This window comes from Pongo pygmaeus, chromosome 18 (genome assembly GCF_028885625.2).
Source record: "Pongo pygmaeus isolate AG05252 chromosome 18, NHGRI_mPonPyg2-v2.0_pri, whole genome shotgun sequence".
In the NCBI taxonomy this organism is placed as follows: Eukaryota; Metazoa; Chordata; class Mammalia; order Primates; family Hominidae; genus Pongo; species Pongo pygmaeus.
Genome location: NC_072391.2, coordinates 82,820,156 through 82,834,622, shown reverse-complemented (window position 1 = coordinate 82,834,622; position 14,467 = coordinate 82,820,156). Strand labels below are relative to the sequence as shown.

Sequence of the window (14,467 nt, the reverse complement as noted above, 5' to 3'; positions counted from 1 at the left end):
ATCTTTCCTGAAAAGCCACGTTAAGGGCCACAACAGTCTAATGATTTTCCCACAAAGAGTATGACAGGATGCACCCTAGTTGATGGAGAGGCTGTCTCTACCACCATAGTCTCCCCAAAAGTCTAAGGAAGAGAATTTGAAGTCAACAGGCCTGCGAGGTCTCCTGACCGCTGTGATCTCATCTACACAATGCCAGGGTAGACCAGGTGACTCCATCACACTTGACATTGGTGAGAGGGAACCCCCCCGGGACCGCTCCCCCCAACACGTGTCCATGTCCAGGAGGAAGACGGGCAACCGACACGGAGCACCAGGCTCAAAGCAGGAGGCCAAGTCCAGACACGTCCTCCCCTTGCCGGCTCTGTCCAGGAGCTGTGTGGCTTGGGCCACCTGCCGCTCCCACCCTGCACTTTCCCCTGCGTAGAAGGACACGAATTCTCGCCCCGGAATCCAGGTAACATAATGACCATTTGCTCCCAGAGTACAAAGAAACCTCTTCTGTCTCCACAGTCAAGGAGATAAGAAGACAGTTTCCAGCGGGACTATATCAGATTCCCACCCATGGCGTAACAACAACACATTTAAGCAAGAAAAAAACCTTAATGAGAACCAAATTGGGCGGGGGGGGGGGGGGGGGGGGGTGGGAACCAGACCAGGCCCCTCGGAAAAGGGCTGGGCTGCAGCTGGGACAAAAGGGCCCCTGGCTTTCCCAGCCGACAGATGGAACCGTGGCGGCCTCCCCATTTCTCAGGGGTATCGGAAGATTAATTAGTGACTGCCTGGAAAGTGCTAGATGGAAGCCGAAATGCCTGTCCCCGCTGAGTTTCTGAACTGTAAATAAGCAGCTTTCTCAATCACAACTAAAATAGCCATGTTTTCCTTTTATCTGAGTCAGATCCTATTAGGCCTAACCTGCCCCCAGAGCGGGTCTTGGGTGGTTCCTGCGCCACAGCTATGGTTTGCTAATGTCCCATGACAAGCCTGAGGCTATGCAAGACCTTGGTCCCTGTGGGTGCCCCGTCTCCGTCCCCGCCTCGGCTCCGAGCACCCTGGCAGTTGGGTTCCAGCCTGACCTCACCTCCAGACACCACCCCCAACCCAGGTGGGCCTGAGCCCCCCAGCCTCACACCTTGACTTTCTGGAAGCAGTTTAGATGGGTGGGAAATACAATCCAGCGGCCCCCACAGGCAGAGCAGGCCGAGCTTCACTCTGGGTACCCCAGCTCTCGGCAGGGGAAGCCTCAGTCTCCTGCAAGCCCCTCCCACCATGGTCAGAAAGGGGCCTAGGACAGGCCGGATGAGATATTTATGACTCGCTCTGGCCTCAGGGGGCAGCTAGGGGTGGGGAAATGTTCCAGGGGGACCCCGAGTCCTAGAGCAACCACCAGCAGGCTTCATGGCTATGGGCCAAGCCCCAGCTCTCTCTGGGCCTCAGTTTCCTCCCTGGAGGGCCGAGGGCAGCCTTTCTAGCAGTGGACAGTGATCCTGAGGGAAGGCCAGGGTCACCCAGAGTTCAGTGTGGGGCTGGGGTGGGGTCAGCTGATGGCTGAGGAGTCAGTCCTCCCTCCAGAAATGACAGGAACCAGATAAGGGGCTGGGAGGGCACCGCTGCCAACACCAGCGGCCAGCTCCCACTCAACACAGTCAACAAATATTTATGAAGCAGAGACTCTGGAGCCAGACTGCCCGGGATCAGCGCCTAGCTCCACCATTTAGTGCACATGTGACCTCAACCTCTCTCTACCTCAGTTTCCCGGGCTGTCAAGTGGGACAAGAGTAGCCTGACCTCCTAGAGTTGTTCTGAGGAAGCACGGTGTCTGGCGTGGAATGGGAATAGTAGACGAAGCAGCCACTGCCTCTTCCTCATGAATAATTTTTTTTTTTTTTTTTTGAGACAAGGTCTCACTGTCACCCAGGCTGCAGTGCAGTTGTGGAATCACAGCTCACTGCAGCCTCGACCTCCTGGGCCCAGGTGATCCTCTCACCTCAGCCTCCTGAGCAGCTGGGTCTACAGGCACGCACCACCACGATCGACTAATTGTTTTTGCATTTTTTGTAGAGAGGGGTTCTTACCATGTTGCCCAGGCTGGTCTCGAGCTCCTGGGCTCAAGTGATCCACCCACCTTGGCCTCCCAAAGTGCTGGGATTACAGGTGTGAGATACCTCGCCCAGTCCTCATTATTATTATTATTATTATTTTTAGGATTGTTATTATTGGCCTGGCACTGAGTCTGGTAAAAAGGAGACACCCAGTCTGCACCAGCATGGGGCTAGCAGCCTGGTGGAGTTCAGGAAAGGGGGGATCTAGGCATACGTACATACAGAGGAAGGTTTGAGAAGGGACCCGTTTGAATTTCCCAGTTGCCCCATTTGCAGGAAGGTGGAGGCCACAGCTTGTACCCTCCCACCCACCAGCCCCATCTCCTTTCACACACGCCCCTGCACCTTGCTTTCCCTGCAGCCAGCATCCCCTCACGGCTACCATTTCCCCCTGGCCAGTGAAGAAGCACTAAGAGGCAGATGCTACAACCACGGCGGCAAGAGGCCTGGTCCAAAGACAAGAGTTCAGGTCCCCACTAAGAAGCTCTATGACTTGGCCAGGTGCGGTGGCTCACACCTGTAATCCCAGCACTTTGGGAGGCCAAGGCAGGTCAAGAGATTGAGACCATCCTGGCTAACATGGTAAAACCCCGTCTCTACTAAAAATACAAAAAATTACTTGGGCGTGGTGGCGCGCTCCCATAGTCCCAGCTACTTGGGAGGCTGAGGCAGGACAATCGCTTGAACCCGGGAGGCAGAGGTTGCGGTGAGCCGAAATCTCGCCATTGCACCCGAGCCTGGCAAGAGAGAGAGACTCTGTCCCACATAAAAAAAAAAAAAAAAAAGCTCTGTGACTTGCTGCAAATAATTATACCTCAATAACAATAATGACCATGACAAAATAATAATTATTATTATTACAGTTACCACTCGACAAGTGCTAACTTCATCCCGGGCACCATCTTCAGTGGACCTGCTCATTTTGTTTCTTGCAACAGAGCATGGGCAAACTTTCTCTGTCCAGGACCAGATAGTAACTAAAGATTTTAGGCGTGGCCAGCCCAGATGGTCTCTGCTCACAAAACTCAGGTTGGCCATTATAATGTGAAAGCTGCCAGAGGAACAGGCGTGGCTGTGTGCCAATCAAACTTGACTTACAATGGGCCGGGCCATGGATTGCTGACCCTTGCCTTACACTGATCCTGAGGGAGATACAATTATGGATCCCATCTTACAAGTGGGAAAACAGACTCAATTCAGAGTATCAGTCACCCGCCCAAGGACACAGCTCGGAAGAGGCAGAGCCTGATTTCAAACCTACTGCCCAGTCTCAGTCCTCTCACCTGTCAAACAGGAGCAGCAGGTGCCTGATGCCAGCCTGACTGTGAACTGCCCCCGGGGCAATGGCTGGACAGGCAGGTTCTGGGCCCTTGCTCCCTGCAGTGTCTGGGATCTGGCATCAGGCATAGAAACCAAGTCCAAGAGGCTGCAGAGCACCACGGTGTCAGGCCTCTGAGGGGCAGGGTCAGCCTCTCATCCAGAACCACAGGCCCGAGGCAAGCCAGGCTGGCTGCTGCACCTGGGCCCCCTTATTCCCAGTTCAGTGTGGCAGACAGAAGCCAGCTTCATGTCCCAGCTCCGCCACTCCCAAGCTGGGCAATTGCTGAGCCCCTGGGCCTCACTTTACTCATCTGATAAGTGGGGTGGATGGCAGCACCTATCTGAGAGAGAGGAAGTGAGATCTACAGAGAGCCCACAAAGCATTTGTAACAGGGCCTGAGAGCACTCAAGAGGACCAGGCCAGGGCTGGGCACATAAAGCCTGTAATCCCAGCCCAAGGTGGGAGCCCAAGGTGGGTGGATCACCTGAGGTCAGGAGTTCGAGACCAGCCTGGCCAACATGTCGAAACCCCATCTCTGCTAAAAATACAAAAATTAGCCTGGCGTGGTGGCGGGTGTCTGTAATCCCAGCTACTCAGGAGGCTGAGGCAGGAGAATCTCTTGAACCTGGAAGGCGGAGGTTGCAGTGAGCCGAGATCACACCACTGCACTCCAGCCTGGGTGATACAGCAAGACTCCATCTCAAAAAATAAAGAGGACCAGTCCACTGCTGTTTCCATCACTCTCAATGCATTAACCCCAGCCCTGGGAAGCCACTCCCTGACCGTGGTTCTTCCCGGTAAGCCCTCACCCTGAATATTACACTAAGACAATAAAGTGTAAAACCCCAGTGGGAACTTTAAATACAACAACCAAAAAAACTATAACGCGGGGAAAGCCTGCATCCACAGGCTGAGATTTACTTGTGCCCCGACCTCCCCTCCCCTCACTTCTGACCTCTCTTAATCTCCCTGGCGGTCAGGACAAAAGTCACCCCTCCTGCCTACCCACTGGGGGCTTTACTCCAGCCTGGGCTGATCTTCCTTAATGGCTTTGAATTTCCCAGCCTGACACTTCCTCCTCCTCTTTCTGAGGCTCCCTGTGTAAATAGAAAATCGGTCACCTGATGAATCAATATGCACCAGCAGCCTCCAGTGGCAGGTGAAGAGGGGTGTAGATTACAAACACCTGTGCTTTGAAGACGCCCTGTACTTAAGAAGATTCATTCTTGGCACAAGCTTGTCCTGAGCGCCTCCAAGGCAGGCACAGCTGCCGGGGAGGCACAAGCTCTCTGCTTTCCCCCAGCCACAGACCCGGGGGGAGACAGAGGAGAAAAACCCAGATACAGCATGAGGATCTGTTACATTTTGGGTTAAAGGGCTCTGGTGAATGTCAGCGCGGCTCAGACCCAGTCCTCATTTACCTGGAATCTTCCCATGGCGGAGATAGCTCTGAGTTCCCAAGGGCTCACTCCGCCCTCCCCTTACAACCTTTATTTTACTAAGTTGGGGATTCCCGGTTCTAATTTGGATTGGATCCGCTAAGGGAAGTGCGGAGGGAGGGAAAAGCCAAGCTTGCTGTTTGTTGTTGATTTGCATTTCAGGCAGAGGAGGAGAAAAAAAAAAAGATCAAGAATGGAATGGAAACGCTGGGAAATATTCAATATTCTTCCTATCAAAACGGCATACACACCAAGGAAAAAACATAGACCTGGTCAGTTACTGGGAACTAAAACAGACACCACGAAACTCAAAAAGAATAAAAGTACAGATTTCCTCCAGGAGGAGTCTTTCCTGCTTTTTTTTTTTTTTTTTTTAAGTCAGTTGGACTCTGGTGACCCTCTGCCCTGCTCTATTAACTCAGTGAAAACGTTTGCCAGGTTAGGGCAGCAAAGGTCAGATCCAAGGGAGCTGGGTCCTGTCCAGGCCCCTTCCTCCCCCCCACGCTCCTCCTGGGGACTCCAGAGCGGTGTGGAAGCCTCAGCAAAAGTGACAGGATCTTCTGAACAGAGGAAAAAAACCCGAAACCGAACACCGGGCCACGTGCACCCTTCCCCAGCAAAACAATTCAGAAATAAAGCTCCAGGGCAGCGTCTTCCGCAGAATTTTATAAAAGCCTCAACATGGGAAAACTAGGAACTTCCCCTCTCCTCCCTACACCCCCACATCACCCTCCCCACCCACACACACCCCACCTTCATTAGGTACCGTGTGTCAAAGCTCAAGGGAGATCAACTCGAAGGGAGGGAGGAAATAAAATCAGCTCATTCCTAGAACCAGCGGTCACACGCAGCACAGCCTTCCTGACCTGCGGTCACGTGGCCCCACCTGGGGCAGGCCTTTGCGTTTCTCCCTGATCCCAGCGGGCACAGGAGTGGGGGTGCCGGCGCGCGGTGGGGGAGAACCCTGGGGTTCACCACCCAGGGCTCCCTCGCCTGAATTCCTGATCACCAGCTTCCATTTAGCCTACACTTAATTTTTTTTTTAAGATTTATAAGTCCAAATAAGGTGAATTCAGGAGGGTCTCCCCAAACCTCCAGCTGTCAACCCCTTCCCCTCCCCTCCAGGCTGAAAGCGCGACTTGCCCCGAAACAGAAAGTTACAGGGCAAGCGGCTGTCACCGCGCAGGAAGGTTAAGGAAACAGGAAGCCACGCCAAATACCCTCCTGAGCTTCCCCGGCCCCCTCCTCCGACCTCGGCGGAACAAAACCTTCCAGGGAATCCCAGGCAGGAAGGGGGGCGGCGGGGGGGCCGGCGAGCCACCTCGCGCCGAGACCGCGCAAGGGGGTTGGCTGGAGGCAGAGGGAAATAAACCCCAGGACTGGCGTGGGGTGGGGGGCATGCTACCCGATCGGGGCGGCCTGCGGGAAAGTAACTTCACACTCGGCGCTTAATTCACGTTGGAAGGTTTAAGTGCCTCGGCCGCTCGCTGCGCCGCCGCGGCGGAGCCGGCTCCGGGCAGACAAAAGGAGCGAGACGCGCAACCCCCGGCGGCGGCGCGGTGGGGGCGGCGGGCCAGGTGGGCGCTCCCCGCCGCACGTAGCCGCGCACACCGCGGGCTTGACCGCAGCTGGAGGATCCGAGGCCGCGCGCGTCTGCGGGGGGCACCGGCGGACCCAATGCCCCGACCCTGGCTCGGGGGTCTGGCGGAGGGGGGTCGGGTGAGGGAGGGTCCCGGGCGCGCCGGCGCCGCGCGGGACCCAGGGAGGCGCACGGCTTGCTTACCTGGTAAGTAATACAGAGGCGGCTTCAATCCAAACATGGTTCAAATTAGAATTCCATAGTTGCCAGAGAGGGATGAACAAGGAAAATAATATTAAAACCCAGGAATGAACAAAAAGCACCGTTCAAACCACGGCGCTCAAAAATGTCCAAAACAATAAAATAAAGGCAGAAGAGCGATCCCGAGAGCGACGAAAAAAAAAATCAGTCTTTCCCCCCCCCACCAAGATGATCAAAAGGCTCTCTCTCCGACCAGCGCCCGGGCAACTTCGGCCACCTTGGCCCTGGCAGATCCACAATGAGGTAATTGACGACCAAGGACGGGCCGGAGCCTCCACGGCTGCCCGGGTGTCTTCGCCGCGTGTGTATTTTCTGCCTTTTGGACTTGAGATGCAAATAAAAAAAAGGAGGGGGGAGCGCGGCGGAGGGAAGCAGGCGGGGAAGAGGAGCGAGAGAAAAATAAAGGGGGGAGGTGAGGGTGATGAAATTGGGGGGTTAAGATCTTCAGGGATTACTCATTTGTAAAGGAAAAGAGAGAGGGGGGGAAAGAAAAAAAATCAGCCCCCAAGACGTGCGAGTAGCAATCTCTCCTCCATTCAGCCATTTGAATGTCAAGGGCGAGGGTCAAGAGACCTGTTTCCAACAGGGTTTCACGTTCAGAACCAGAAGGAAAAAGGAAGGGGGGGGCGGCGGGAGGGGGTATCTCTTGTTGCCAAGGAGAAATCGGCTTTGTTTTGTTTCCCCTTAGCTACTGGGTGAGGAGGGGCGGGGTGGCGGGGAGAGGAGGAGGGGGCGAGCGGGAGAGGGGAGAGGAGAAAATTAATACCCAAACAGCCAAGAAGTACCGAGGGGGAGATTTCTTCTCGTAAATAAAAGAGGCGGCGATTGCAAACAAGTCTCCGGCAGGAGAAAGCAGGCCGGGGAGCCGGCTCCCCTCCCCCTCTCGCCACCAACACCCCTCCCCCCCCTTTTTTGGTTATCTCCCTGGCCCGGCGTCCCACCACTGACTCAGAGAGAGGGGGTGGAAGAAGGAGGAGAAAGAACTCGCGGGGGCTCTGGCGCCTGGGCAGAAGGAGGCAGGAGGAGAGCGGGGAGGCGAGAGCGCACGGCGGTGGAGAGCCCCTCGATCAATTTTCATGCAAGAATCATTATCGGTAAATTGGAAAGCTGGCTGCCTGACAGCAGATTTGTCTCCCCTAATGAAAGCGAAAGGGTAGGGGCACAGCGGCGGGCGGCTGAAGGCGGCGGCGGCGGCGGCTCCTTCCGTCTCTACGCGGCATCTTCCAACAGCTCCATGCTTCGCAGGGCGATAATAATAGTTTCACTTGCGAGCTTCCCCCCGCGCGGCCGCCGAGCCGGGCGGCAGATCCATGCGGACGGGGAGCGGGGCGCAGGAAGCCGGGCTCGCCTCTCCTAACCCGGGGAGGGTGCCGCTGCCGAAGGCAGGGTGCTCCCCTTCGCTCCGAAGCGGGGGCCGTTTGCAAACAGTGGGCGGCTGCGGGCGCCGCTGGTCCCCCCCTCCGGCTACCCAACTCCGAGCTCTGGCCGCCCGCCCGCCCGTCCTCCCTCCCACCCCACCCACGACTGACAGCTGCGGGAGCCGGGAGTTCGCCCTCCGCCAGGACCCGGGAGGAGAATCCCCAAACCGTGACCCGGGGACTCGGGGCCGCCTTTTGTGGAACCCACGCGGGGCTGCGGCAACGCACACGCCGGCCGGCCCTGGTGAGCTCCTCGGGCGAGCGGTTTGTTTCCCTCCTTTCTTTTCCTCTCACCCCTCACCCCGCACCCCACCCCTTAAAAATCCCTGTTGCAAGTGTAATCAAATGCTTGATAGCATCTCCCACACTCTCCCTGCACTGGTGCATTATCAGATCCGGGAAGGCATGCTTCCAGGCAAATAGACCTAATAAATGCTATTACTGGGATTCTGCAAGCCCTGGCTGCACCATAGTAACGAAAGCCCCGGCTAATTTGGTTTAAGAAAACGATCAACTGCACAGAGAGTGTGAGTGTGGAGCCTGTATCTCTCCTCCCCACGCCGCCTCCCTTTCACACCAGCTCAAGAAGGCCCCATGTGATAATTCCCCAAATCGAAGGGGAAAAAACCCTGCCGCCAAACCACATCCTGTGCGCTCATTGTCCAGCCCAGCGATTTTAAAGAGACAGGATCCATTTACCCACGTCCCCCCACTCTCTCCTTAAACGCACGCTGCAAAGCTGCCTCTTGATGTGACAATTTATTTTCAAGCCCTTTTACCTCCTGAGGGGCCCCTCGGTGGCACAACCAGCCGGAATCATGACTTGGTAACACTAAGGGGTCACCTTTTGACCCCAGATACAATCATGGTTTGAGGAACAGACCTGAGCCCGCAGGTACACACGGCGGGGCACCGCGGTCACACCAAGCTTGGGTTCCTGCCAACGCTCTCCAACCACTGCGTAAATCAGGGGTCCCCAGCGGCAGCCCCGGGGTCCCTGCTAAATGCAGCGGCTTCAAATGACAGTTGAACTCCCGGAATACGATACCCTAGAGAAAAGCTCCGGAGGGCAAATTGGAGGAGGTGGGGCAGTGGGGGGAGCGGCGTGCCTTTTGACCTCTCCAAGCCACTTGCCAAACCCTCGCCTACCCCGCCAGAAAAATTCTTAAATGAGCTGGGCGGAGCGCTCGGAGCCAAGGGAGAGGTGGCGCTCTTCCCCGCCGCCGCCAGCGGCTCGGTGGCTGCGGCGTGCTGGCGGCCGCCTTCCTCCGGGGCTCGGCCGCCGGGGTGCGAGGAGCGTCTTTGAGTCCCCAAGCTCGCTGCTGCGCCCCGCCTGGCGCCCCCTCCCCGCGGGCGGCCTAGCGCACGCGGGCGCAGGGGAGGGCGCCAGAGCTGCTGACCTGGAGGAAACCGGCCGCTCGGGGCCGCCCGCGCCCGCCGCCAGCCTCTGGCTGCTCCGCCCCGCGCTGACCCTGGAGGTCGCGCCAGGCCCTCGGCGCCGGCGGCCCTTTGTTTCCGGAGCTGCGTGGCGGCGAGCTCTCTGCGCCTCCCCTTGCACCCGCCGCCGGCGGCTGCCTGGCAAGCGGGGCGGCGGGGTCGCGGTCCAGCACCTGCCCTCCCTGCCCCCACCCCGCGCCCCCCGCCGGGCCTCCGCGTCTCCCTCCCACCCATTTATCACCCGCGAGCTGCACAATCTGCGCCCCTGGGGGGCGGGGCGGGGGGCGGCTAGGACGCGGGTTAGACCGCCCGGGTGAGCTACCGCCCACCCGGTAGCCCCTCACAAACTGGAAAAATCTCCCATCTTACTTACGGGAAAAAAAAAAGAAAACTATTTTTAAAAGACCCTAAACTATCAGTTTCTGTTGTCATTCTTTTATTGGTTTTTAATTCTCCGGGATTACACGAACAACAGTAGTAATTAATACTAAACCTTCCTCTACTGTATATGCTAATGGCAGGAGCCATAAAAATTAATTTGCAAACATGTCATTACACAATAGCTGTACAGGCAATAAACCTGTAATTATGAGCCAATCACAGGCATGGTACAGAGGGAGGGGTGCTCCCCCAATCTGCTGGGTGCCCCCCTTCCCCTGCTCCAGTGGGGAAGACTATGCCAGAAAGAAGCTTGCCTCCTGGCAGCCACCTGTGGAGAATGGGAAAGGGGCTTTTGGTCTGGAGCTCCCATCAGCCTGGCTTCCAGGCAAGATCACTTGGAGACAGCCATCGAGGTCCACCTGAGACTGAGCGCGGTGGCCGGACGCGGTGGCTCACGCCTGTAATCCCAGCACTTTGGTAGGCCGAGACGGACGGATCACGAGGTCAGGAGATCGACACCATCCTGGCTAACACGGTGAAACTCCGTCTCTACTAAAAATACAAAAAAATTAGCCCGGCGTGGTGGCGGGCGCCTGTAGTCCCAGCTACTCGGGAGGCTGAGGCACGAGAATGGCGTGAACCCAGGAGGCGGAGGTTGCAGTGAGCCGAGATCGCGCCACTTCACTCCAGCTTGGGCACAGAGCGAGACTCCGTCTCAAAAAAAAAAAAAGGAGGGGCGGGCACGGTGGTTCACGCCTGTAATCCCAGCACTTTGGGAGGCCGAGGCGGGTGGATCACGAGGTCAGGAGATCGAGACCATCCTGGCTAGCACGGTGAAACCCCATCCCTACTAAAAATACAAAATATTAGCTGGGTGTGGTGGTGGGCGCCTGTAGTCCCAGCTTCTGGGGAGGCTGAGGCAGGAGAATGGTGTGAACCCGGCAGGCGGAGCTTGCAGTGAGCCCAGATCGCACCACTGCACTCCAGCCTCGGCGACAGAGCGAGACTCTGTCTCAAAGAAAAAAAGAAGAAAGAAAGAAATTGAGCGCACAGAGGCGAAGCAGGGGCTTGGAGAGCTCCCCAGGCCTGGCTGGCGGTGGGTAGGTCAGACCAGGAAGGAGAGGGCCAGAGAAAAGTGGGCATGCTGGTGGGCCACCTCCTGGCTGATCTTCGCTTCCTAGTCAAAGGTAAACATCTCCCCCTAATAAGTATTTGAATGCCTGCATCGAATTACCTTAAAATGCTCAGGCCAAGCCCTAATTGCTTTTAGCCACACCCTTGGGAAGGAGAGCTGTAAGATTCTAGTGATAGCCCAGCCTCCTTTGGCCCTGGATCTGGGCGTCTCAAAGTAGGTTAGTGACATTTCCTGGTGACAGGGACCTTTGTAAGGGAGGAAAATATGAGACCCACTATGGGAGGGTGGTTACACCACAGCTGCCGACCTGATGCCAAAACAGCTGAGAAATAGAAAGCAACCCCACCGTGCCCCGCCGCCGGCCTCCCGGGCGGCTTTCCATTGAATGGCCCGGTTGTTTGCCACAGTGTGGCTGAACGGGGTAGCGGGAAGGATTTTCCCCTTCCCACTGGCCCTTGTGGCTTGGCTGTGGTTTTTGGAACCCATCACTACAGCCATTCATTCCCAGGGGAGCCGCCGCCCCCCTGCCTCTGAGGGTGCCTATGGCCTGGCTAGGGGTGACAGGGGCCACCAGTCTAGGCCACACCAGGACAGACTGCCAGGTGCCCACGTGAGAAGGGCAGTGCTCTTCGTAAGACTTCACCCCAGAGGGATTCGGTCCAAGGAAAGGATGTCTCTGTCTCTCTCCACCCACACTTCTCCGGAAAAGCCCAGTGGTGGCAATGCTCTCTGTCCCCATCCCTCAGCTCACCTCTGGGGAGGAGTCAGACATTTATGGAAAAGAGGTAGGAAACTGGGCAGGCTGGACCACCCAGACCTAAGCCTCCAGGTACCCTTGTTAAAGACTGGTGACGCCAAGGGGCAAACTCACCCCGCACCTCCCTGAAAAAGCCCTGCCCACGCTGCAAGCCCACCCAAGGTCAGAGGGAAGAATGGGCCCCAACAGTGCAGGGCCATGTTCTGGACACAGCAGAAAAAGAGAGAAAACTGCTTCATCTCTCAATGGGAGAAAACAAGCTGGAGGCTGGGCTGCTTCCCAGGAGGCGGCATGCGGCCGGATCCCCACTCTGAAGATGCAGCCCCCCCGCCCCAACACCAGCTGCACCTTCAAAATGGAGGGTCCCCAGACTCCCTCTAGCGGGGCTGTCTTTGCCACAACACGGAGACAGCCTAGCTGGCCAAGAGAGTCAGCTGAGAGCAATAAAAATAGCCTCCCAGCACGTGCTGGGAAAACTGAGGCTGCAGGCTGGGGTCGGGAGTGCAAGCGGCGGGGTGCCTCAGCTAGAAGCTGTGCCCACTGGCATCTGGTGGCCCCCCAGGACCAGGCCACAACCTCCCCCTCTGGAGAGAGGCACTGCTCCCCAGATTCCAGGAAAGGGAGGGGCAGGGAAGCTGCGTGGCTAACCTGGAATGCCCCGTCTGTCCTCGGGTGGGCAGCCTCCATTTCCCTCTTTAGGGTAATAATACCAGCTGATGCTTCCCGCACGCTCAGTCTGTGCCAGCTGCTGTTCTAAGCACTTTTCCTGGATAGCGCATTGGATCCTCGTGACAATCTGGTTCAAGGTCACCATGAGTTCCATTTTCCAGATGAAGAACAGAGGGGTCAAGCAGCTTGCCCAAGGACACACAGCCAGTGGGTGGCAGAGCTGGGGTTGGAACCCAAGCTGGCTCCAGAGTGCGTGTTCATTACCATCAGCAAAGATTTGCAGTCAGACTTCAAATTCCATCTCGCCCCCACCCTCTGTGTGCCCTCGGGCAGTGACATCAACATTTTGACCCTCAGTTTCCTTACCTGGAAAATGAGGCGACTCACCCCTGCACTCCAGGAAGATGTGTGTAATTACACCGGTGCCTGGCACACAGAGACTCCATGAGCAGAGCAGCCATTAGTCTTGTGTTTCAGATAACAGTGGTAATAATGCTAATAGCAGCTCCCACTGATGGGGCCTCAGTGCACTGGGGCACCACGATGCCTGCTTTCCTACGATGCCATCTTACTTAGGACCTGCCCCAGCATCCCCTCCCCTTGAGATGGGCACCACAATGACCATCACCCACTTTTGTGCATGAAGATGCTGAGGCCCAGAGAAGTGAAGTCACTCACCAAGGGCACGGGCATACAGGGAGGGGACACACCCTCTTTCTCTTTCTGTCTGGCTCTAGTCCTTAGGTCCCTGGACCGTCTATGAACATTCCAAGTCTCAAGCCAGTCTGAGGTTGAAAGAAAAAAGGGAACCTCTGTGCGGTCACACCTCATGGTGACTTCTGCATATCCAGGTTTTGTTTTTACCTTTGCTTGGTGGGAGCTACAGGGCACACCCCACCCATGTGTGCTGTCTCCTCTCAGAGCATCTAACCAGGATCCTGGGGCTGAGGCATCCCCAGCCTGCCCCTGTGCTGCAGGCAGAATGGTAATCTGCCAAAAGTGATGTCTACATGGCCAGGTGCAGTGGCTTATACTCATAATCCCAACACTTTGGGAGGCCGAGGTGGAAGGATTGCTCGAGCCCAGGAGTTCAAGACCAGTCTGGGCAACATAGTGGGACTCTGTCGCTACAAAAAATAAAAACGCTAGCCAGGTTTAGTGGCGTGTGTGCCTATAGTCCCAGCTACATGGGAAGCTGAAGCAGGAGGATCTCTTGAGCCCAGGAAATTGAGGCTGTAGTGAGTCGTGTTTGTGCCACTGCATTCCAGCCTAGGCAACAGAGCAAAGACCCTGTCTCAGAAAAAAAAAAAAGAAAGAAAAGAAAAAGAAAAAAGATATGTCTGCTTGGTACCTGTGAATGTGGCCTTATTTAGAAAGAATCTGTGAAGATGGAATTAAGAATCTCCAGGCCGGGCGTGGTGGCTCACGCCTGTAATCCCAGCACATTGGGAGGCCAAGGCGGGCGGATCATGAGGTCAAGAGATCAAGACCATCCTGGCCAAATGGTGAAACCCCGTCTCTACTAAAAATACAAAAATTAGCTGGGCGTGGTGGCACACGCCTGTAGTCCCAGCTACTTGGGAGGCTGAGGCAGGAGAATCGCTTGAACCCAGGATGCGGAGGTTGCAGTGAGCCCAGATCGAGCCACTGCACTCCAGCCTGGTGACAGAGTGAGACTCCGTCTCCAACAAAAAAAGAATCCCCAGACCAGATCATCCTGGATTATTAGGGTGGGCCTAAACTCAGTGGCAAGGGTCTTTATAACAAGAGGAACCATCTGCACCCCTACGTTTATCACCACACTATTCACCACAGCCAAAATATGGAATCAACCTCGGTGTCCAACACAGACGAAGGAATCTAGAGAATGTGTTACCTACACGCAATGGAATACTACTCACCCGTAAAAAAGAATGAAACCCTGTCATTTGCAGCAACACATGTGGAATTGGAGATTCTTACGTTAAATGA

At 56.1% G+C, this 14,467-nt stretch overlaps 1 protein-coding gene across 5 annotated transcripts in view; it reads right to left on the bottom strand.

The window, feature by feature from the left end:
* GSE1 (Gse1 coiled-coil protein) overlaps nt 1–14,467 on the bottom strand; it is a 501,636-nt gene that overhangs the window by 112,192 nt on the left and 374,977 nt on the right. For 2 of the 5 annotated variants that reach the window (XM_054452606.2, XM_054452612.2), the window contains exon 1: nt 6,643–10,945. The exons of the other annotated variants lie outside the window; for them this stretch is intronic. In XM_054452606.2, coding sequence (XP_054308581.1) covers nt 6,643–6,679 — 37 coding nt within the window. In that variant the 5' untranslated portion in view covers nt 6,680–10,945. Of the gene's footprint in view, nt 1–6,642; nt 10,946–14,467 lie in introns of those variants that run through there. 5 annotated transcript variants of the gene reach the window in all.